Below are 24,867 nucleotides of genomic sequence, written 5' to 3'. Positions count from 1 at the left end.
GTAAAGCAGGGGTACCAGTGAGAAAATCTTCCTTAACACTGAAGAACGGAAAACAAAGTGCGCAACACACAATACAAACAATTATGTTAGCACTCAGTTCCATCAGCACTGCTGTACGGCATATAGTGGGAATTTTCCTGCCATGCAATGTCCAAACCATCAGGGTCCAGCTGCAACACTGCAAATGCTAGCCTGAGAAAAGGTCAGCCCAAATAGCTGCATGGAAGATACCAGCTAGAACAGTAATATAAAGAAGAGTCCCCCCTGAAGATTAAGAAAAAAAAAAAAACATGCTTGTCAAAATAGAACTTTCGCAGCAGAGCAGAGGAAAAAAAAAAAAAAGACATCCTCCTTGGGCACTATAAAAAAAAAAAAAAAAATAGCTAGTAGTGGGAGGGGTTATCCTCGGCTAGCCTAAAGTGCGTTAGCCAGTGTCATACCCTCATGTATGAGGCAGTATAATCAAAAGGGAAAAAAACTACCTGCGTTTCTTAAAAGGAAAAAGTAAAAACATTTATGGTCACTCAAAGTGTATGCAAAGCCAAAAAATTCCTTTCCCACAGACACAACAGAAAAAGAAGAACTTCTATAAAAGTAAGGGGAAGATCCCTTTAAACTCAATGCCACTCTTGCAATCCTGTCACTGGTGAGAAGTCAGCAGTGACAGGATCGCTATTGCTGGGAGAACACTAATCCACTTTGCTAACTTCAGAAGCAAGGCCAGTCCCTTTCTGCCAAAAAGTTACCTGTAAATTCAATATCTTGGAGTACAGTACAGGACCCAGGCAACTTATTCATAACCCATGGATTATAATTAAGTTGCCCGCGTCCTGTACTGCACAATTAAGAATTAGCAACACTTCACTTATCAAGCCAGTGAAGGTGTAACACATACAAATAGGTGAAAATTTCGCCTCCCTGAGGTGTGCTCAGCAGCAACAGGATCACAAGTGGGAGCCTTAGAGACAGTTGTCACCTAAGTGGAAAAAAAAAAAAGTGCCCTCATTTGGATATTTCGCCTCACCTCCTTTTCTTGTGTTAATGCACTGACAAATTATGAACTACCCAATATTTTCAGTACAAGAAATGAATAGAAAGGAAGAATCTCTCGAGTGGGCATGCATACAGGCAGCAATAAACCTTACAGCGGTTTATACCCTTCCAGCGGTTTATACCCTTCCTCAATGTATCCAAAACTAAAATTATGTTTTTGCTTTATATAAGCGTTAAGGTTAACCCATTCTCAGCAGCCAAATGTATCCTTTTTTTCATTTTGTATAGAGCAAGTAAAACCCTGTCATTTTTTCATGTTCCACTGGGGAGTTTTTGCTTCCTATAAACACAAGAGAAATTGAAAGAAAATCTCCTAAATGAGAGGGAAATGTTCTTGTATCACTTATCACGTACTTAAACCACACACAATTCTGCCACTAGTTACCAAGTATTTAAATACTTACCTCCAGTGTCAATGGCATCTATTAGCGCATCTGTATCCTTACTACGTATGCAGTCAATCAGCTGGCGATGGGATCTTTCTCCTGAGCTGTCTAGTCTTCTTAGCCCTGGGATACGGCCAGTAGAGCCAGCAGCTGATTTAGGCAACGCTTTACGACCTTCAAACAGAAGCACCAACAACAAGTCTACAAGACGCATTGTGTCCAGCACACACCTCTCATCTCCTTGCAGAGCGCTCTCCATAGAGTCCAATAACTCTGCACGAAGCAAATCCTGTTGGGAAAATTAACATAGCATATGTAACTGAGATGTAAACTGTAATTAAGCAGAACTGAAGATCTACAAGATTCTTAGTGCAACATACATGTGTTACTACAGGAGATCCACGGCACAGTGTAGAAAGCAGACTGACAATTGTGGAGACCTGGTTGCTAATTTTGGAGTCTCCTGAAGTTGAAGGTCCACCACTGGTGCCACGCCCTGGTTTGCAGGCTGAAGAAGGACCAGAAACTGTTCCCCCTGCTGCTGCCATACGAGATAATAATTCTTCGGTAAGCCCATGTTGTGCAAGCGGTGCAGGGTCAACACCTCGTCGTGTAAACCGATCAGCTAGTGATGCAAAACAACGCAGGGCTCCATCTGAAACCTAAAGGAAAAAACAGATACATCACAAAAACTCTCCCACAATCTATGCAGCTCTTCAAAATCAAGAAGATTCAATAATCATATGAATCTGAATAGAAATGATTTCCTCACCTGGTGGTCCTCATGCTTTAACAGGCTTGACAGGGATTCAACACAAGTTTCCAAAGAAGCATCCTGTGGCTCCATCTTGCCACACAGCCGTGACACCACTGCCATAGCTGAGTGCAGAGTATCCTTGTGAACTAGATGACCACTGTCTCGGATAAAAGTGAGGACACAATTCAGACCGCCTGCTTCAAACACTGCCCCTGATTCACGTGTACAGATTAACTCCAGCACCTGACAGAAAGATATATTAGTTTAAAAAAAAAATATCCAAATTCAAAGTATAACCAAAAGGCAAAAATTGGATTTTTGTCGTACCGTAAAATCCTTTTTTTCTGATGTTCAATGACTGACACAGCTCCAGAATCTTCTTTATTGGGTTATGCTGCCCCCTACAGGAGTAGGACACTAGGCTGGAAAAAGCTTTACCACGCCTATGGGGCAGTCCCAGGGGATAAACTCCCACACTCTGCTATAGGCATTCAGTTTGGTTGCAAGCAGTGTCAGAAGAAAAATAACCCAACTCAATAGAGGGTGGGTGCTGTATCAGACAATGAATATCAGAGAAAAGGATTTTGCGTTAATACAAAATAATTGATTTTTAATTTATACTTCCCTGTAAAATAAATTTCTTGAAGTACATCAGGGGACACAGAGCCAAAAACCATAACATATGGGTTATATAGCCACATATAGCTGAAGGACACTGGCAACCTTTTAGAATTAATGGCCCCCTATATAACCCCTCGCACACAGGAAGTACCTCATTTTTATAGCAAGCAATAAAAGACCCCATAGAAGAGGGGAGGGACCTCTGTGTCCCGTGATGTACTTCAAGAAATTGATTTTAAACAGGCAAGTATGAATTAAAAATCCATTTTTCTTTTCGTACATCACAGGTCACAGAGCAATAAATCATAACATATGGGACATCCCAAAGCAATGCATCTAAGGGGAGGGGGACACCAAAAAATACTGCCATCTGACCCTAAAAGAAGGATTACACCGCCCCCTGCAGCATACTGCTGCCAAAAGCAGACTCCTCCTGGGTCCCAACATCCACTCTGTAGAAATGAATGAGTGAACGTATGCAACGACGACCAGGTCGTGGCCTTGCAAATCTGAGCCATAAAGGCTTGATAAGAGGCACCTACTCCTCTTGTAGAATGTGCCTTTACAGGAAAAGGTGCAACCTTTTCCTATTACCTGGCTAATCCAACAGGAAATCGTAGATTTAGATGCTGCCAACCCCTTTCTGGGGCCTTCTGGCAGAACAAACAAGCTCTCGGCCTTACGAATCTGAGCTGTTAAGTGCACGCATTACATCAAGAGAATGCAATAACTTTTCCTCCTCTGAATGAGGATCTGGAAAAAAAGAAGGTAGTATAATGTCCTGATTTAAAAAAAGCAAAAAAAAAAAAAAAAAAGCCGGACACTACCTTGGGCAAAAAATCTGGGTGAGGACGTAAAATCACCCTATCTTGACAAAATATCAAGAATGGCTCTTTACAAGAAAGAGCTGCTAGTTCCGACACCCTTCTAGCCGCAGTTCTCGCAAAAAAAAAAAAAAAATTACAGCTTTCTGGTCAAAAGAACCAGGGGAACCTGCCGTCCCAGAGGTTCAAAATGCTGCTTTTGCAAAACGGCCAACACCAAATTTAAGTCCCAAGGACACAAGGTGGCTTCACTGGTGGAAGCAAACGCAATATTCCCTGGACGAAAGTTTGAACCAACGAATGGGAAGCGATCAGTTCCTGGAAAAAAAAAAAAATAGAGCTAAAATCTGCCCATTAATCGTGCTCAGGGCTAATTTCATATCTACCCCTGCTTGCAGGAAGGATAAAATTCTCCCGATAATATATGTGCAGGGATGCCATTTCCTGGCTTTACACAAGGCAATGTAGGATTTCCAGACCCTTTAATAAATATTTCTAGAGACTGGCTTCCTGGCGTTTCAGTGTATGAACTGCAGGGCCAGATACACCCTGCTCTTCTAAGATTAAGGCTTCAATAGCCAAGCCGTCAAATTTAGAGACTGTACAGCAGGGTGGAATATCGGACCTTGGGAGAGCAAGTCCAGACGCAGTGGAAGAACCCAAGGCCTCATCACTGCCAACCTGTCGATTTGTGCATACCAAATCTTCCTCGGCCAAGCTGGAGCTACCAGGATTATTGGTTTCCCCTCCAGCTGGATCCTGCGCAACAAACGTGATATCAGCTGTACCGGAGGAAAGGCATAGATCAGTAAATATTCCTCCCAAGGAGTCCGACTGCGAGTGGATCCCTGGTCCAGGACACAAATCTCTTCAACTTGTTGTTGAACCTGGAGGCCAACAGTTCTACGTCTGGGACCCCCCCAGCGTAGGCAGATCAATTGAAAAATCTCAGGATGTAAGGACCATTTCCCCGAAAACATCTGTTGACGGCTCAAAAAATCTGCCTGCCAGTTCTCTATTCCTGGAATGAACACTGCTGTCAGGCATGGCACAAACTTCTCTGCCCAGGACAGGATAATATTCACCTTTTTCTGGGCTGATCGACTCCTTGTACCTCCTTGATGGTCTACATAAGCCATGACATTGTCAGATTGCACCCTAACAGGGTGACGCCGAAGTCTGAACGTCTAGAATTTCAGAGCCCGACTGACTGCACGAATTTCCAAAATGTTGATGAGGAAAGGATTCTCTACCCAAGACCATTTTCCCTTTAACAGAAGCTTCCTCAAGAACCGCTCCCCAGCCAGAGAGACTGGCATCTGTAGTCACTACCTTCCAGGTCACAGGAAGAAAGGATTTCCCCTTTTACAGATTTCTGGTCAACAACCACCATTTCAGACTCTGTCGCACTCTTGGTAGCAGAGATATGGACCAGTCCAAGAACTGAATTTTTCTGTTGCAGAACAACATTCTGTTGGCGTGGAAGGGTCTGGCATGGAATGGAGCATAGGGAATTGCCTAGAAAGCCGACACCATCTTTCCCAGTAACATCATGCAAAGACATATAGATGGATATCTCAGCCTTACTATAGACCAAACCTGACCGTTCAGGTCTGAGACCCTTCTTGCTGGAAAGACTATCTTTGCATGCACCGTGTTGACAAGAAGCCCCAGGTATTCAAGACTCTGGACTGGCTGTAATGCTAACTTTGCTAGGTTCAGTATCCAACCCAGGTGTTCCAAATATGTACTGTCTGAAGGATATTTTGGCTTACAGCCAACACCGATCGTTCTATTAGTAATAGATCCTCCAGATATCCTATTACAGATATCCCTCGGAACCTTAGAACAGTCAATACTGGAGCTAGGATCTTTGTGAACACTCTTGGAGCTGTGGCCAACCCTAAGGGCAGGGCCACAAACTGGAAATTATGGTTTCCAATCGCAAAATGAAGGAACCTTTGATGGGTCTGAAATATAGGCACATGAAGATATGCATCCTTGAGGTCTATGAATGCTAGAAATTCCTCGCCCTGCAGGGAGGCTATGACTGAACGAATTGATTCCATGCGGAAAGAACGAACGTTCAGATACTGATTCAGCGCCTTTAGATCCAAAATGTGTCTCACATCCCCATTTGGTTTTGGGATTATGGATAGGTTTGAATAAAAACCCTTGAACCTTTCGTCTTCTGGAACCTCGGTTATAACCCCCTGAGCTCTCAGTTGGCCAATGACTGAAAGAGAGATATTTCTTTTAGGGGATCTGTTGGTATACTTGACCTCACAAACTGAGGATGCGGAACAACCAAAATTCCAGCTTGTATCCCTGTGAAATGGTAGAGATGACCCAGTTGTCCTGAAATCGACTCTACCCATACCCCTGAGAACTTGAGGCATGAGCCTTCCCCCCCCCCCCCCCACCCAGACCAGTGGGGGCTTAGAGGAAGACTTGGCTAATCTCTGGGCCCAGGGCTTTTTCTGACCTTGCCTGGAAGGCTTGGGTCCGGATGCAGAGGGTTGAGGCCTGGAATTGGAAGCACTGGAATTATGTGTGCCGAGCATCTTAAAGGAAGGATGCCTGCTCCTCTTCTTTACAGGTAGCAAACGTACTCTTCCCCCCCCCCCCCCCAGATCTTTTGGATATACTTATCCAGATCATCACCAAAAAAGCGTTCTCCCTGAAAGGGGAAGCTAGCCAGGATTTATTACATGGTAATTCCGCAGGCCAGCTCTTTAACCAAAGGATTCTGCGCGTATGCACTGCGGTGAGAATGGTCTTAGAGAACTTCAAGGACTGGGTCCCCTATATAAGAGGGGCCACGGCTTTGGATCTGTAGAGCACCCTGCCCAGAGCGCCTTTGGGGTTTGGTATTCCAAGGGTCCGGATCCCAGGGTCCAGCGCCTAAAAAGGATAGCATTACAGGCAAAACCTCGTATCTGCTTCACTAGGCTCGGGTACCATCCTTTTAGTCCATTGACTGTTTTAGATGGATCCGATAGCTAACCCCTTAGATCCAGTGATCTTTGTTTGGGGTATGTTAGCATAAACGTCTTTCTTCTTCTTTGAAACATAACAAACATGTGAAGCACCTCTCCACAGCAACCTTCCCCTTTTAGACACTGGCAAAAAAACGGAGGTACTTCCTGTGTGGGAGGGGTTATAAAGGGGGTCATCAATTCTGATTGGTTGCCAGTGTCCTTCACCTATAGGTGGCTATATAACCCATATGTTAGGATTCATGGCTCTGTGTCACGTGATGTAGGAAAAGAAATCCAACTTTCGTTAATTGATGGACACAGCTCCAGAATCTTCTTAACCATTGGGACGTCCCAAAGCAGTGTTAAACATGAGGGGTGGGAAAAACACAGCAAAAAAAAATCTCAAAAGGCTAAACCTAGCCAACCAGGTAACATGGAGCTCAGCCAGGAACAACTGGAGCTCACCTGAAAACAATACACCCTCAAACAGGACCAGGTCTTAAACAGCAGCCTGTAAAACCTTGTGGCCAAAAGCAGCATCCGCAGATGCCAGTACACCCACTTTAAAACAATTTGTGCGCACAGACGACCAGGTGGCCGCCTTGCAAACCTGTATCACTGGATACAAGAGAAATGGTCGCACACCAAACTATGGCTCACGATGACAGGCTTTAATTAACAAGGATGCAAGGTACAGCAAAATGGATGGTAGACAAGTTTCACATGACTCACAGCGTGCTTGTTTACAAGTGTGTCTACCATTCATTTGGCTGTACCTTGCATCCTTGTTAAATAAAGCCTTTCATCGTGAGCCATCGTTTGGTGTGCGGCCATTTCTCTTGTATCTTGTTTGCGGTGGCGATCCAAGGTCCTGCACCCATAGCTGGCTGTGAAGCTCCAACTGCCTGAGCGATGTACATCTCTTTTCCCTTAACCCTGTATTACTGATGCCTGATGGCGGATAGCCCAAGAGGCACTAAGAGCCCACGTAGAAAGCACCACTTTATCTCTGAGCCACCAGGTAAGGTGAGCGACAAGACAAAGCCGCCAGCTTCGACACCCTGCCTGCAGAAGTAATTACCACCAAGAAGGCTACCTTCTGAGACAATGTAAGCAGAGGAAGCAAATATTTTTGAAAGGTGGTTACTGGAGAACTGACAGCCCTAAAATGAGATCCCACGGAGGCAACGGAGACCGTACTGGGGGAGCCAAGTGGTGAACCCGCTGAATAAAAGGTGCGAACCAAAGAATGGGTAGCCAAAAGGAGGAGAAGACCACCAAGGCCGAAAACCTGGGCCAGGCACTGCTCAACATCTGAGGAATGCAAAAGGCCGAGCTACCAAAAGGGAATGGGGATGACCCCCCAAGAGACTCACACCGCGCAATGTAAGTCTTCCAGGCACGATGGTAAACCTTTCTAGAGGTCGATTTTCTAAACTTTGACAGCGTGGGTATCACTGATTCAGACAACCCCCTATTCGTCAACACCTGGCTTTCAACAGCTAAGCCCTTAAAAGCCAGCGACTGTAAAGCAGGATGGGAGATTAGCCCTTGGGCCAATAGATCTTCTCTGAAAGGAAGTCTCCAAGGGGCTTCAGCGACCGGCCATACTAGATCAGCGTACCATGACAGGCGAGGTCAGTCTGGAGCCACTAGGATGACTGGATCCCTTCTGCCTCGATCCTTTGCAGAAGACTCAGCAGAAGTTTTAGTGGGGAAAAGGCATATATCAGGTGATACTGGCCCCAAGGAGCCACCAGTGTGTCTGTGGCGTCGGCCAATTGATCCCAAGACCTTGCCTCAATTCATTGTACCTTCCTGTTGAGACGAGAGGCCAAAAGATCCACCTCAGAAGTTCCCCACTGGAGACACAGCTAAACCTTAGAATGCCACCTACCTCCCAAGCCGCCAGGACACTTCTCGTGCCCCCTTGGTGATTGACATATGCCACAGCCATGGCATTGTCCCAATGAATCCTTACCGGGCACCCCTAAAGGCGATTTGTCCAACAAGCCAGACAAATCTTATCGCCCGAAGTCCCAGTATATCGATCGGTAGTCTTGACTCCTCCAGATCCCAGACCCCTTGAGCACATCTGTGCCCAAAACGCCTCCCCACCCAGACAGGCAGGCAACCTTGGAGACCACCGTCCAGTACAAGGGGAAGGAAGGATTTGCCCTGTTGAAGCGCCGGAGAGCGAAGCCATCATATGAGGGACCCTCTCGTATCCTGGCTCAACAGGAGCAGATTGTCTAGAGAGACTGTGGATTCTTGTCCCACTTGGCAAGAATCTCTCTTTGCAGAGGTCGCATGGAACTGTGCAAACAGAACCGCCTCGAAGGTAAACACCATCAGGCACAGCAACTGCATGCAAGTCCTGAAAGCTGACCAACTGACCGTTTATTTTCCCTGGAAGAGACACCCTGGTTGAAGCCGAGTCCAGAGTCAGACCCAGATAGCCCAACTTGGTGTACGGAACCAGAGCAGATTTTTGGAAGTTCAATTTCCAACCGGACTCCTGCAGAGTCCATACAGTAATTTCCAGGTTGTCCTTTAGAGCAGTCGAAGACTCTGCTCGCAGAAGAGCGTCCACGTTCCCAGTACCACAATCCCCAGCTACCGCTACAATGCCAACGCCGGAGCCAACACTTTTGTGACTACCTGAGAAGCTGGGGCGAGACCAAAGGGTAATGCCATGAATTGATAAAGCTCCTCACCCACGGCAAAGCGGAGAAAAACACTGATGACTGACATATATTAGAATATAAAAGGTAAGCGTCCTTTGATGTGGGGGTGCCACTACCACACGAATGGACTCCATTCGGAACTTCTGCACCCACACAAAGCGGTTCAAAGCCCAGGATTGGACGTACCTTGCATTCCTTCCTGGGAACTGTGAAAAGGTTTGACTAGAAACCTTGAAAACATTCCAATTTTGGAACCGGAACAATCACCCCCTGCAGTGAAAAGTCTTGCACCGCTCCAAGAGACCTGCAGGAGGTCTGGGAACAAACACAGCTTGGAAGGAAAGCACCTCACTGGAGGATAAGACCGAAATTCGATCTTGTAGCCGGACCGAATTAGCTCTTGAATCAGGGAGGTCCTTGGGTTTGGAAAAGACTTCCCCCACCTCCGACACGGGTGAGGGCACTGCTTCAGGCAGAAGAGGGCTCTTGTCTGCAGGTCTGGGAGAACCCACTCTCGGCTTACCAGACAAGGTTCTCTTGAAACTTCCGGAGGAGTTCTTGACAGACTTCGATCCTTTTTCTTGAGATCCTAAAGGAGAAGAAAAGGCCGCATAGGAGCCGAGAAAAAAAAAAAGGGCCCACGCCTGCGAAGAGACTCCTTGCCCATGGCAGCCTGTGGAAGAGGAGTACACTTCTCCCCTGTAAGACCCTTAATATTATCCATATCATGCGCCGAAGGACCACTGCTCTCGCGGACAGCCTAGAAACGAGGAGAGCCACATCCAGAGAGGCACCCCCTGAACCAACAAGTCCGCCAGCTTCAGAAGGGTAGGGGGAAGCTGTTCCCCCTACAGATCCTGGCGCAAAAGCTTTGCTCACACCGGCCTAAGGACCAAACTGGCCACAGTAAACATGTGGAGGACCAAAGACCCGGCTCTCCTGCCAAAATGGTCTTTAAAAGCCGGAGACTTCTCCAACAGATTAGAGTGGATTTATTTAGCCTGGAACCAGAGAATCCACCACGTGGGACTGTCCACTTTTTTTTAACAGGGACTCTTCAAAGGGATACTGTCGAAATGCTTAGGCACAGACCTATGGCATTTAGGTCACTGACTCACGATAATTTGTGAAAATAGGCAGGAAAAGGGAATACCTTTGATGCTTTTGGGGAGCTGTGTACCAAAGGGGACCGGCGCCTCCGACGCAGCAGCAGCTGCATCCTCTATTTTTAAAGTTGCCCGCACCGATACAATCAGTGCATCCAACAGCGCCATTACATGCGCGGCTGCAGTAGAAGAGGAGTCATCCTCACTAACAGAGCACGCGAAGTGCATGGACGCAGACCCAGAAGGATCGCTGCATACTAAGCTCATCCGAAACAATCAGAGGAGACAGCCGACTGCGATCCTGCAAGGGGACGCTGGACAAAGGTCCACAAATGGACCACCTATGAGACCTTAATGAGTCTTAAGAGCCCACCACAGAGGACACAACAGAACATAGCCCCCCTTAAAGGTGGGCCGCCCGCCGTGACACGGAAGAGCAGGTAGGGTACCCCTGCTCACACGATGGCGGCAACATCGTCACTAAAAATGAAGCGCCACCCAGTTCAAAGGAGGTGCAAAGACCATATGGCCCAGCAGGCTGCAAGCTGCGGCCTCAATTTTTCTAGGGGTCCAGCCGCAAATAGCATGGATCCTCAGTATGGCAAATGCCCAAGGGGGAGTTAGGGGCTCCAGCTAGATACACTGAGGTTGCCTCCCAATGGCGGCGCCAAACGTGGCCGCATGGCCTAGTAAGCTGTGGCCTAATGCTTGCGGGTGCCCAGCCGCCAGGATGCGAGCCCCAGCGGATCCGAACACCCAGGGCAGCCAAGGGGAAGGTGGATGCGGCTGTGTGAGGTGCGTACCCGTGGACAGTAAAACATCCGCTCCCCCAGCCCAACAACTGCCGAAGGGAGCCCCGAGGACATCCCTACCCTAGTCACCAACCCCCAGGATGGCAGGGAACCCTGCTCAACCCCCCCATTGCGCCTCAGGAAAAGCCTGGTCAGCATCAGCAGCTCGGCCAGCAGCACCCCCATCACCAGCAACTACAGCCAAACTCCCATAGGAGCATGTGGCAAAGCCAACTCACAACCACACCCCGGGAGGGGGGGGCAAAATTTACAGTGACCGTTTAGAGGGGCTGGGGGGGGAGGGAGGAGAACCCAGGGGTCTGACCGTCCCAGGGAAGAAGGGGGGACACTACTTCCCACACCATGGAACTGGGTGGGAACTGCTCCGGGCAGATCAATGGTCGGACTAGGGAGAATTAAGGATCTAGAATATCCAGTCCGTAGCCCAGTCCAGCAGTTGATTGTAGTTCTCACAGGAACAGATAATAAAAGAGGAAAAAATCCATTTAAAAAGGGAAAAAATGCTAGGACCAGAGGTCCCAGCAAGGAACTAGGTCCTTACTCCTGACTAGGCAGAATAAAACCATGCCTATAGCAGAGTGTGGGAGTATATCCCCTGAGACTGCCCCATAGGTGTGGTAAAGTTTTTCCCTGCCTAGTGTCCTACTCCTGTAGGGGGGCAGCATAACCCAATGGTTAAGAATATTCTGGAGTGGTGTCCGTCAAATAACAAAAACAGAAAAATAGTTTGTTTTTTGAAAGCAAAGCCCTTTCTTGGGATGTGTGTTGGACCAGATTCAAGATTTTCAGGCAGAGGGAAGGCTAGAGAACAGATTTTTTTTTTTTTTTTTTTTTTTAAAGCAATCCATCATCCAAAAGCCTGAAGCGCTTTAATTTTCCTATGGATACTTGCTGATAGCCAGGAGTCCTTCAGGAGAAGATATAGTGTGACAAAATGGAAGTTATCCTCTGCAAAGCGCAGAAAGTGCTGATGAGGCAGATAAATGGGAAAATGCAGATAAGCATTTTGGAAGCCATGAATTTCTGTGATCTCAGGGAGGCAATTACTAACCTTGCAGACTCCATACAAACAGAACAGACAGCTGTATACATTCACACATTTGTCCGGTTCCTGCCGAACCAGGCAATTTTCAGACCCATGTGTGCAAGGCTTTAGGGGCTCTTATTAACGGGCTCTGTTATAATGCATCTGATGCACACTTGAAAACACAGATTTCCTTTACTTCAATTGTGTAGTGTGGATGACCTATGTGAGGTTGCATTTTATCTGCTTTGTGTATTTCCGGACACAACAGAATCTACAGTGATTCATCCACATTAAAGAAAAGGCAGATCAAATGCAATCCATGCTGCTAGAACACATGTATATTTTGAGTACTGCTGCTTTTTGTTCATAAAAGCCATCTGCACAAACACTAAGCTATATTAACTGCTTCCTGCCCGCATCATTGTAAAATGACAGACAGCTAGGTACCCGATTGTTTGGAGAAGGCGTTCCCCCAAAAACAGGCCACGCTCCTGTGCGATCTGTCACCCGTTGTGTCCACCGGACCAATCACAGCAGATTGCATGACAGTTGTAAACAATGCATGGCTTCCTTTCATGCCATTCATGGTATACAACGGTGCTGCTAGCTGTCATTGGTCAAAGTGATCACATGGTACAGACAGGGCCAATCAAAGCTAATTACAACAGTAGACAGTGTCTACAAACTGTCATTCAGTGATTTCACTGCTATAAGTAAGTATAGTATTTAAAAAAAATAAATAAATACTGATCAACCCCCCCCAGAGTGGTACAGTGTTAATATTGTAACACTGTACTGCTCTGTTCAGTGTGTAAAAAGAATAAAAGAAAAAATATTACATATAGTGTCACCAGTCAGTGTCCCTAGCCACTGCAGCACCAGTTGTATGACGACGCAGTACTGCAGCGGTGACCATGTGCAAAAAAATAAAGTGAAAAGAAAAAATGTTCTCTTCATTTTCCAAAAAATTAAAAAAAAAAAAATTCACAGCTACAAAAATGTGCCATGCCTCTTACTAAATACCTCAGATGGCCTCTTTTCCAAAAAGGTAATTTGGGGGGGTATTTGTACTGTCCAGAAATTTTTGATCATCAAGAATGGGCCGTCAGTACATCAGGTTTGATCGATTTTCAGATATACTGTATATACAATAGTTTGTGTAGACGCTATAAACTTTCCTACAGACTAAATACTATACACTGAGTTAGGTTATTTTCACCAAAGACATGTAGAAGAATACAATTTGGCCTATATTTATGAAGAAAGATTAACCAATTGCAAAATTTTTATAACAGAAAAGAAGAAAAACACAAGTTTTGGAATTTTTTTTGTTTATTTAGCTAATAAAAACCCCAATGGTGAATAAATACCACCAAAAGAAAGCTCTATTTGTGTGAAAAAAATGATTGAAATTTCATATGGGTACAGTGTTGCATGACCGTGCAATTTTCATTCAAGTGCGACAGCGCTGAAACCTGAAAATTTGCCTGGGCAGGAACGGGGTAAAAGTTGCCAGTAATGAAATGGTTATACAGACGTGAACTACTAACAGAGATTCAGACACTATAATCAAATTACTTGGCATGAAAAAAAAACATTCTGCACTTACATCATTTAAAACACCTATGTCAATAATTATGAGCTGCACCATGTCAAAGGTAAGGAAATTCCAACTGGCATTAGGTTCCAAGTGCACCCATCAAGTAGCAAGGAAGGGGCATAAACACCTTTATTATATTAGAAAAATTATATATTACATAGGTTACCAACCTTCACACACTGCTCAGCCAAATCCCGACTGGTTCGATTATTGAGTTCCACCACAACAAGCCGATTGCAGAGTGCTTTGATGGCACCTTCCACTCCCACTATGCGTCTGGTACATTCAGCTGACACATCCAGATAATACGTGATTGCACGGGCAGTGACTTCAAGCACATTATCAGGGGCACTTTCATCCAGAAAGATCTTGCACAGTGCTGGAAGAAAAGTTCGAGGGGGACACCTACAAACCAGATTAAACAATAGAGATTTCAGCAACTAATTTGAATTTATGAAGTCGAAGTAGGTTAAATATAACTATACCTCCTAAGCTTCTTTTCAGCCAATTTTGTGACTTCCCACTTACCTGCAACACTATATAATCAAGAGAGAGAGACACTACTGTGACGAGACCAATCTCGCCACTGGGCATTGGAGAAGCCTGGTTGCTCGCCTCCTGCAAGGTGACTATGGACCCTCTCATCAGCCCATGCCAAACGTAAACCCCATGGCGATTTGACTGTGGTTGTGACATCTGAGCGCTGTTTGGATATGTTGAGCGCTCAGATCCAGGCTATCTGGGGATGGGTTGAATGTGGGGGTTCTGTTCAGTAGACTGGGAGTTATGCATTTTTGTGTCTTTTTGTGTTTCTGTAACCATGTGGCTAATGTAGTCTTGCCTCTATCTTGCAAGCTAAACCTTATTCCTGTAAACTATAAGGCACAGGAAGTGCACTCCTAATATGGTCATTCCAGGAAGTTCTGAGGAGACGGACTGTCTGAGGTGGCTCTCCATTCACCTATTGTCAGGTGTGCTAATGACCTCACCTGTTGTCTGCTAAGGGATGTATTGACACTCAGAGTAATGTGTATTGAGGGCTCGTTAGGGAACCATTGTTCTGTATCTGACCAATCCCTGTTGACTCATTTTCAAGCCCTCATTTGCATGGCTGGAGAGGACCTTATTGGGAACTGCAGGTACTGTGCAATTGACCAATGGGAAAGCGGTTGTTGGGGGAAGGATGTTCCAAATTCTGTATAAAAGTGTGCTGTGTTCTTCCAATAAATGTTGTTCCTGTTTTACCCTCAACTCGGAGCTTTGTCTCGTTCTTGGGGGGATTCACTGTATGCTGTTGGAGACTGATTGCTAGGAGTGTAAGCTGATGTATGCTTTTCCTGTTCGTCTGCTAGCAGCTATTTGTGAGGTTCCAGGTTGGAGTGCTAATTTGTATCCAGTTTGGGAGTTTGGTGTTCTGCAGTAGCTGTGCCTGTCTCTCAGAAAGGGGCATATCGCCTAAACGGATTTTAACCCCTTGTCTGCAGAAACGGTCCGTTACAACTACCATCCTGAGCCTGCAGCATTCCAGTTTTTGGTGTTTCTTTACAGCCTGCTAAGTACCCAATTACAGAGCATTACCATACTTGTGTAGCCTCTCCTGGGCTCTATTTGTCCTGTAAATTGTTTGAACATATAAATGTTACACAGGTACTTGCTACAGCACCTGGCAATTTAGCAAAGGCACCGCCACTGTCAGCATGTCACATTTCTAAAAGATTGTAAAAACTCAATATAAAAGGACCGACAACAAATATTTGTACACAATAATAAATTCAAACAATTTAACACAGCAAAACCTATATGACATATTATGGTATCCAGAAACATTCTGGGCATATTGTATATTAGTCATACAATTAGGGAGTTTAAAAAATGAATAATCATTTAGAAAATTATTACAATCTTCTACTGGAAGACAGTCAATGTTTTCAATTTAAAATACATTTAATAATCATTTAGATGACATTTTCTGTATTGGTTTCACAGTCCAGTGAAATTAAATATGCTTTATTCAGCAAAAGGCAAATCAAACAGGAAAACGACAGGGTTGTCATGAAATAAAATTGGTGAATCCAGGGTCAGGCCCAGGTAGTTCAATTTGTTGGATGGAGTCCGAGCTGATTTTTGAAAATTCAGCGTCCAGCCGAACTCTCGCAGAGTTCGCACAGTGATGTCCAAATCGTCCCGTAGGACAGACAGGCACGAACTGATAATGCTCCTCGTCTATGGCAAAGCGAAGAAACCGCTGATGCCCGACAAATATTGGGATATGAAGGTACGCGTCCTTGATATTGACAGAGGCCAGAAAATCTCCTTGATGAAGGGATGCCTCTGTCGTGCAAATAGACTCCATTCTGAATTTCTGAACCTGCACAAAGTGGATCAGGGCCTTGAGTGAAAAGGTAGCAGACCAGAGATTTAGCCTTCCTGTCTACTGGGTCTTTAAAGGACGGAGCGTCCTCCACAGGTAGCAGTGTGACTTTATTAAACTTAGAGACCTTAGAATTAACCACCAGTGGAACTGTTAGTTTCTTTAAGAGGGCCTCCTCAAAAGGATACCTCCTAGCGAAATGCTTCGGTATCCCAACCATGCGTTTTAGGGAACCCCACTAACTAGCGACAATCTCGTCAAAATAGGCAGGAAAATGGAACACCTTTGACACCTTGGATGGTCTGTAGGTGCCAAATTGCACCTGCGCAGCTGATGCAGCATTTTCTAAGTCCTTCAATTTTAAAGTTTCCCGCACTGATACAATCAGTGCCTCCACAAGCGTATTTTCTTGCGCAGATGTGGTGGAAGAGGATTCATCCTCACTATAAGAGCACTCGAAGTGCGCGGACGCAGACCCCGTGGGGCGACTCGTGTCTTCGACGGCCAAATCAGCTTTAGAGGCCACTAGAGGCCTCCCGCCGAGCACCGCTCTATTCGGCTACAAAAAAATGGTCGCCGCATTAACTATATAGGAAACCACCAAAAACATGGCCGCCAAGATCCCATACAGCAGGCTATGGGAAAATGGCGGTGTTCTATCAGAATATCGCTACCTATCAGATTCTTCAACCGGAGGTGACGTTCAGACGAGACCACCATACTGCGCATGCGCGCCAACATGGCCGCTATGCATTCCAATAGGTTTCCTAATGTGACAGAACACGAAGCAGCAGTGGACATCTTACACCCACGTAACTCTTGAATTTTACATTTATTTTTAGCAGTAAACTCACCTTATATACTGAAATAGTCTATTTCACTATATAATCAGTTTGTCGCTGAGCAGTGAGGGGTGTACCAAGAAGGCCATCGCCACCTTTTACATGCAGGTTTCTCGCTATATTTACTATTTTATAATAATAATAGAAATGTAATATTGTGATTCAGTATATAAGGGTAGCGTACTGCTAAAATAAAATGTAAAATTCAAGACTTGCTTGGGTGTAAGAAGATGTCTGTGACTGCTTCGTGTTCTGTCACATTAGGAAACCTATTGGAACACAAAGCGGCCATGTTGGAACGCATGGCGCATGAGCAGTAAGTTGTTCTTGTCCGAACATCACATCCGGTTGCAGAATCTGATAGGTAGCGGTATTCTGACAGAACCCCGGCGCCACACGACACCCGGGACCCCCAGAGACCCTTCAGGTATTGACGTCCAGCAAGGGGGGCCTAGACAGGGACCCCCTCCAGGGCATTTACCACACACATTGTGCAAATGGAGAGCCGCAGCGTGCTCCCTCCCCCATTCCAGTCACAGCTCACCTCACACCCACACCAACTGATAGCGCCGCAACCCCAGAAGATGGAATACCCTGAAATTTCCCAGAGAAGACTACTCACCACACCTTTGGAACTGGGCAGGCAGCACTCCGGGTAGATCACCCCCCCCAACTTGGAATGAGGGGTGCTGCGGGCCAAAAAGTTACACTGCGACTCAGGCCGCAACTCAGTCGCATGCATCCTCCCAATGCGTTTCACTCGCCAGCCAGCCCCCGTCCATTGGGGCTATGTAACGGCCGACTTAGCACAGAGCTACGGTCTGCATGTGCTTGCTGGCCAAACTAGGGAGACCATAAGGATCTAGGATATCCAGTGTCACCCAGTCCGGCAGTTGATTGTAGTTCTCACCGGAACAGACAAGAAAAAAAAAGCCCCGTTTAAAAAGGAAAAAATGCTAGGACCAGAGATTACAGCAAGGAATTAGGTCCTTACTCCTGACTAGGCAGAAAAAAACTGAAGTCCTATAGCAGCAAGTGGGAGTATACCCCCTAGGACTGCCCTATAGGCGTAGTCAATTTTTTTCTGCCCAGTGTCCTACTCCTGAAGGGAGCAGCATAACCCAACGGTCAAAGAAGATATGGAGCTGTGTCCGTCAATGAACGAAAGAGAAATCAACATTTTGGGCGGTTACCAGAAAAGGAATAAGGGGGTTATCTTCCAGTGGGATACCAATTTCAGTGAAACCTGAATAAGAACTTCTTGTACATTACTTTTTTTTGCCTCTTTTGTGTCTTAGAGATAGGAAGGGTGTCTGTGTCCATAATAGAAGACATACAGACAGACAGAAAAAAAAAAAAACATAACCGGGGTTTTAGGATTAAAGTTAAAGAGGAAGTAAACCCTCCTCAGGAAGTTGTACCTATAGGTAAGCCTATATTAAGGCTTACCTATAGGTACTGTAAATATCTCCTAAACATGCACCGTTTAGGAGATATTTACCTTTAATGCAGCCAGTGACGTCACTGGCGCATGCGCTCTGAAGGAACGGCAGATCGTGCCGTTCCTTCAGAGCCCTGTGCCGTGACCGTCGGCTCCCGCACGCGTGCGCGGGAGTGACGTCACCGCGGCTCCAGCCAATCAGATGGCCAGATGCCGCGATCCCGGAAGACGGGCGACTATACATGTCGCCCGTCATACAGGTAAGCGGACGGCACGGCGGGGGCTCGTTCTAAGGTAAGTATTTCATAATGAGCTAGTATGCGATGCATACTAGCTCATTATGGGTTTCTCTTTCAGGATGTAAAGAAGAGAAAAAATTTTTTTCTCAGTGTACAACCTCTTTAAAGACGAGAGTAGTGTGGCTGGGGGCCCCCTTGTTAACTGCTTACCATCCACCCTAAAACAGTTTTGCTGCTACACAGCAGCAGCTGTGCGTCGGATCAAATGTATATATGGGATTGCACACTTCCGGGTAGGGGGAAAGCTTGCATACTGCAGGCAGCTTACTTCCACTGTGATTAAACACAACAGAAGCCAAATTGGCGGGTGTTGAGTACTCAATGTTCACCAGCACCCGCCAATCCTCAGGCAGAGGCACAGAACTGCGATCTGCCTATGTAAACAAAGCAGATCACCGTTCCCTTAGTAAAAGCACCTCACACAGTTCACATAATCAATGGTTAGGCACACAGTTAACCCTTTGAGCGCCTCTGATGTTATCCCCTTCCCTACCATTGTCATTAGTAAAGTGACAATGCATATTTTTAGCACCGATTATAGTATCTCACAGGTTCCGAAAAAAGTGTCAAAAGTGTCAGAATGTCTGCTGCAATATCGCAGTCCAGCTATAAGTGGCTGATTACCACTATTACTAGTTAAAACATTTTTTAAAATAAAATATTCCACAGTTAGTAGACGCTATAACTTTTGAGCAAACCAATCAATAAATGCCTGCCAGTTATTCACAGGTTGTTAAGGACGCCTGCAGCCTCCACTTCAAAAAAAAATAAACAAAAAAATAAAAATTGGACACAGGCGTTTAGCAGAGTTTAGGAGTGGTCTGCGTTTTTTTTCTGCCGAAATGGCTAAGGGTTTTCTTTTCTGACACTAAACTCTCCTGCCAAAAAAAAGCTGATAAAAGCCTGTGTGTGCATAAACACATAGGATAACATGTAGGGGAGTTTAGAGGCGGTTAAAAAAATGACTGACATCCAAAACAGCAGCTATAAAAATGCCTAGTTTGTATGATTCCCAAGAGTGGGAAAAAAATTAAAAAAATTATGAGAGGACAGACAAGCAGTGGGGAAAAGGCACATTTCACAGGGTAACATATTTCTCCACACACATACCAGTTGGTAGTAATTCAGAATTAATTCCTGAGAGAGATAATCCTCATTTTTCTATCTGCAGCTTACAAAGCCAAACCCTAGCAGAGAATACAACCTCTGATAATTACATGAATCAGCCTAATGTATGTTCGTCAATTTAGATACAGAATGAGGAACCAAAGAATAGGTTGGTTAAGCTTTGGAACAGGTTACGCATTCACCCGTTTTTTAGGGTGGAACATGTAACATGTTCCAGATCCTGTACCTTTTCTCTCCCTGATGCCCCCCTCCTCCCTGTGACAGCTGGCAGGGGTTCCTCTCCCCGCACCCACTGTCACTTTTTAAGAGAAGCTCTGCCCGCACAGCCTTATCACGTTTTCACAGTTTCCTCAGAATTATTAAACTACAAGTACGTACTTGTCGTTTGAATGAGCTGCAGGTACACTAATCGGTACAACTGTAGTTCATTCACACTGCCTGTAAACAGTGTGTACAGGAGCCTGACAATGCCCCTGTGGATCTGCTGATCTGGGTGCAATGCTTTCCAGGTTTCAGTTCTAAAAAATAATGTACATTTTTTTACCTGTAAAAAGATGTGCATTTATTATTTATGTAAAGATGAAATTAGCCTTTAAATGCACATTAGCACGTCCTTCCTGATTATAAATACAGTCAAACCTACATTTACGCAATGCTAATGAAATGTTACTGGGCTTTTCCTTCTATAAGCAATACACACCTGGACTGGTGACAAAAAAAAAAAACACAGCTCTGCATATTAAAGAGGATCTCCAGGCACCTGACAAAAAGTGTAGCAGCTGACTTTGAAAAAACAGCCCCTCACCTGTCCCATAATCCAGCGGTGAGCTCACCCCAGCCGTCTTCATCCCCCGTCCTCCCTTGGCGCCGGCATCTTCACTATGGTGGGCACCCCGGTTGTGACAGCTTGCAGCTTCCTGATTGATGGATGCAGTCTTCTGGGACCGGTCAGTGTGCCAGAAGAGTGCAGGGGGGAGAGGGAGGGGAACTTCCGTTCTCGAGTGCCACGGTGCAGAAGTGGAAAGCGCGGGTACCTGTCAAAATTAGGTACCTGCCCCCCCCCCCCCCCCCACTCCTCAAAAGTGCCAATTGTGCTAGAGGAGAGGGGGACGAGTACTTAAGGCGGAACTTTCCCTTTTGGGTGGAGTTCCGCTTTAGGAGAAAAGCAAATGGCCACAACTCAAAGAAAGGATTTCCAGAAAACATACATTTAACCCCTTGCCGACAGACCCATGTACATTTACTGCGGGGCGGCAGCTCCTGTGCGCATTATCAGGTACAGGTACATAATTCCACACTTCCGGGTCTGGGGCCCGTGTGTGATACCTGTGACCCGATGTCTGCTGGGACACCCAATCATTCTCAAGAGAGTCAGAACGGCAGTCTGTCTATGTAAACAAGGTAGATCGCTGTTCTGTGACAAGGGAAGAAAGAGATCCTGTGTTTCTGCTAAGACGGATCTCTGTCTTCCCACAGTTAAAGCACCCCCCAGGAACACATTTAACCCTTTGATCACCCCTAATGTTAAACCCTTCCCTGCCAGTGTGATTAGTACAGTGACAGTGCATATGGTTTAGCATTGATCACTGTATTGGTGTCACTGGTCCACATAAAAGAGTCAAAAGTGTCACTTAGTGTCTGATTTGTCCACTGTAATGTCGCAGTCACGCTATAAGTCGCTGATTCCACCACTACTAGTAAAAAAATAAAAATAAAATTCCTTAAAAACAACCACCGCTAACTTTTGCGCAAACCAATCAATATACGCTTGAGATTTTTTCTTTTTTTGGCCTAAATTTACTTGCGTTTCGTAACAGAAAGTAAAAAAACTTTTTCTTTTTTTTCAAAATTTTCAGTCTTTTTTGTTTATAGCACAAAAAATTAAAAACCGCAGAGGTGATCAAATGCCACCAAAAGAAAGCTCTATTTGTGAGGGGGGGGGGGGGGGAAAGGACATCAATTTTATTTGGATACAGTGTCACAAGACCCCGCAATTGTCAGATATAGTAGCAGCGCATATCCCAAAAAAATGGCCTGGTCCCAAAATGAGAGAATACCCTTCTTATTTGCCACAGGAATAAGCGTTACTATTAGAAGATTTTCTCTCTATTCCCGTTCTTTGTCAACTAAAAAAATTTTGATTTACCCTCAGATTCATTACCAATAACATTGTTGCTCGGGACAAGAATCTCCCCAACTGGAACAAAGACAGCAATTTAAAACTGACAGTGGTTCTAGCCACTAACTACTCTACCCAAAACAGAAAAAAAGTTTGACTTTGGTTATGCTTTAGGCCCGATTCACACTGGTGCGACATATGCTCCAACTATGAAAGCACGTCGCATGATGTGTATAAATCAATGGCTCCCTATGAGAGCCGCCTTAACTGGTCTGACACAAGTTGGTCTGACTTTGAAAAAGGTTCCTGTACTACTTTGGTCCATTTTAAGCCCATTCAACATCACGGAAGTCAGATTAAAGTCAGATAATCTTCCTCCGGTTCTTTTTCCTCCCCTGCTGTCTTGTTCCTCGGTTTCTTCTACCGGCAGAGAACAGAGCTGGCACAAGTGTGGGAGCTAGTATTGGGAAAAAACATCAGCGGAGGGAGAAGAACCGTCAGAAAAACCAGGAGGAAGAAGACTTTACTGGAGAAAGAAGACAGAGTTTCATTTTAATAAAGAACTTTGTCAAAAACCTGTCTAATGTATTTACTTTTGACACCTTTTGGGTGAATGAGTAGGGGTACAATGTACCTTTACTCATTTACATTGGGGGGCGGGATCTGGGGGCTCCCTTGTTATTTTAAGTTAAAGCTGCCAGCCCTTTGCATTTGTCAAATCCTTAACGGTGAACAATCACTCCATAATTCACAAATCTTCTCCTCTCTACTTGAAGAGATTTGATCGATCAGTTGATAAAACTGGGACTTTTAACCAAAGCTATATTTTGATCATACAAATTTGTAAGGTAAAGGAACTCAGGAGAGAGTACATCTAAAATCACAGAAGGAGTGCACTAGAGAGAACAATCGCACAGTTTCAACAAGACTTTTATTGTTGAAAAGGACTGAATTGAAAGGACATTCTAGTATTATTTATTTATTTTTGTGGGATAAAATAGTGCTGCACCATAGAATAAATTCAGTTCCTCTAATCTTTCCTCATAGCTGAGCTCCTCCATGTCTCTTATCAGTTTGGTTGCTTTTCTCTGAAATTTCTTCAGTTCCCCAATATCCATTCTGTGAATTGCTGTCCAAAACTGAGCTGCATATTCCAGATGAGGTCTTACTAATTTTTTGTACAGGGACAAATATCTCTCTCTCTCTGAAGTTCATACCTCAAGGAGGAAGTAAACGTCCCTGCAAAGTAAATGCATAATGTGCTAGTATGCATTACATACTAGCACATTATGTGACACTTACTTCCAACGAAGCCCGAATTGTCCCTGCTGCTGGCCGCATCCATGTTCACCCGTCTTCTTCCGGATCTGCGAACTCCGGCAGTATTACTGCCCGGAGCCGCATGACGTCACTCCTGCGAATGTGCACGGGAGCCACCAGTGACGGCACAGGGCTCTATATAAAACGGCACAGGCGGATGTTTCATCATAGCGCATGCGCCGATGACATCATCGGCTGCATGCACTGTAATTGTCTCCTAAACGGTGCAAGTTTAGGAGATATTTATAGCACCTAGAGGTAAGCCTTAATATAGGCTTACCTATAGGTAAAAATTGATTTTTGTAAAATCTTACCGTAAAATCCTTTTCTCTTAAGCTCATTGACAGACGTAGTCCTCGTTGATTAATAACAACTCGGGTTATACTGCCCTCTACAGGAGTAGGACTAAACAGGAAAGAAAACATTCTGGCCACACCTTAGGGGCAGTCCCAGAGGGTATATCCTCTCTCTCTGCTACAGCAAATCAGTTATGTCACAAAGCAGTGTTTAGAGAATTTAACCCAACCCAACTCAAAAACAGAGGGGCGGGTACTACGTCTGTCAATGAGCTTAAGAGAAAAGGATTTCACGGTAAGATTTTACAAAAATCCATTTTTCTCTGTCGCTCATTGACAGACGTAGTCCGTTGATTAATAACAACTCGGGACGTCCCAAAGCAGTACCACAAAGGAGGGGTGGGAAAATGGAAATCAAAATCCAATCTAGAAGGCCCAACCGGTGGCAACTAGAAGTTTTAAAGGCTCATCAATCAAACGATGAGACAACTGAAATTCCAAAGGAAAAAAACCCTCGAGGTAGACCACCGGTCTCCTCAAATTGTGGCCTGCAAAACCTTGCGGCCAAATGAGGCATCCGCCGATGCCATCACATCAACTTTATAAAATTTCGTAAAGGTATGTACTGACGACCAGGTGGCCGCCTTGCACACCTGGACCACTGACGCCTGATGGCGGTAGGCCCAGGAAGTACTGAGCGCTCGAGTGGAGTGCGCCTTAACAGGGAACGGAGGATTCCGACCCTTAATAGAATAAGCCTGTACCACCGTCTGTCTGATCCATTTGGAGATAGTCGCGGCAGATGCAGGCAACCCCTTTCTGGGGCCATCCGTGATCACAAAAATTGAATCCGTCTTACGGAACAACTCCGTAGTCTTCAGGTATACCCTGATTGCCCGAACCACATCCAAGGAATGCAACGCATATTCCCGAGGATGATTGGGCTGAGGACACAAGGAAGGTAGCACAATATCTTCATTCAGATGAAAGTCTGAAACCACCTTAGGAAGAAAGGATGGCTTCGGATGAAGAACTACCTTATCCCTATGAACCACTAGATATGGGGAATGCATGATAATGCAGCCAGTTCTGACACCCTGCATGCAGAAGTGATAGCCACCAAGAAGGCCACCTTCTGGGATAATGTAAACAAAGGAATTTCCCTGATATTTTCAAAGGGAGGTTTCTGCAGAACCG

General features: G+C 45.3%; 1 protein-coding gene across 2 annotated transcripts in view; it reads right to left on the bottom strand.

Annotated features, from left to right (window-relative positions):
* Positions 1-24,867, bottom strand: part of HECTD1 (HECT domain E3 ubiquitin protein ligase 1) — a 321,546-nt gene that overhangs the window by 214,594 nt on the left and 82,085 nt on the right. For both annotated transcript variants that reach the window (XM_082275332.1, XM_082275333.1), the window contains exons 3-6: positions 14,025-14,259; positions 2,212-2,439; positions 1,820-2,101; positions 1,458-1,728 (exon numbers count right to left, since the gene is read on the bottom strand). In XM_082275332.1, the coding sequence (XP_082131458.1) occupies positions 1,458-1,728; positions 1,820-2,101; positions 2,212-2,439; positions 14,025-14,259 (1,016 nt within the window). The remainder of the gene's footprint in view (positions 1-1,457; positions 1,729-1,819; positions 2,102-2,211; positions 2,440-14,024; positions 14,260-24,867) is intronic.

This window comes from Pelophylax lessonae (genome assembly GCF_965119305.1).
Source record: "Pelophylax lessonae genome assembly, chromosome: 13".
Classification (NCBI taxonomy): Eukaryota; Metazoa; Chordata; class Amphibia; order Anura; family Ranidae; genus Pelophylax; species Pelophylax lessonae.
The sequence above is the reverse complement of the archived record's forward strand: the minus strand, read 5'-3'. Positions and strand labels throughout refer to the sequence as shown.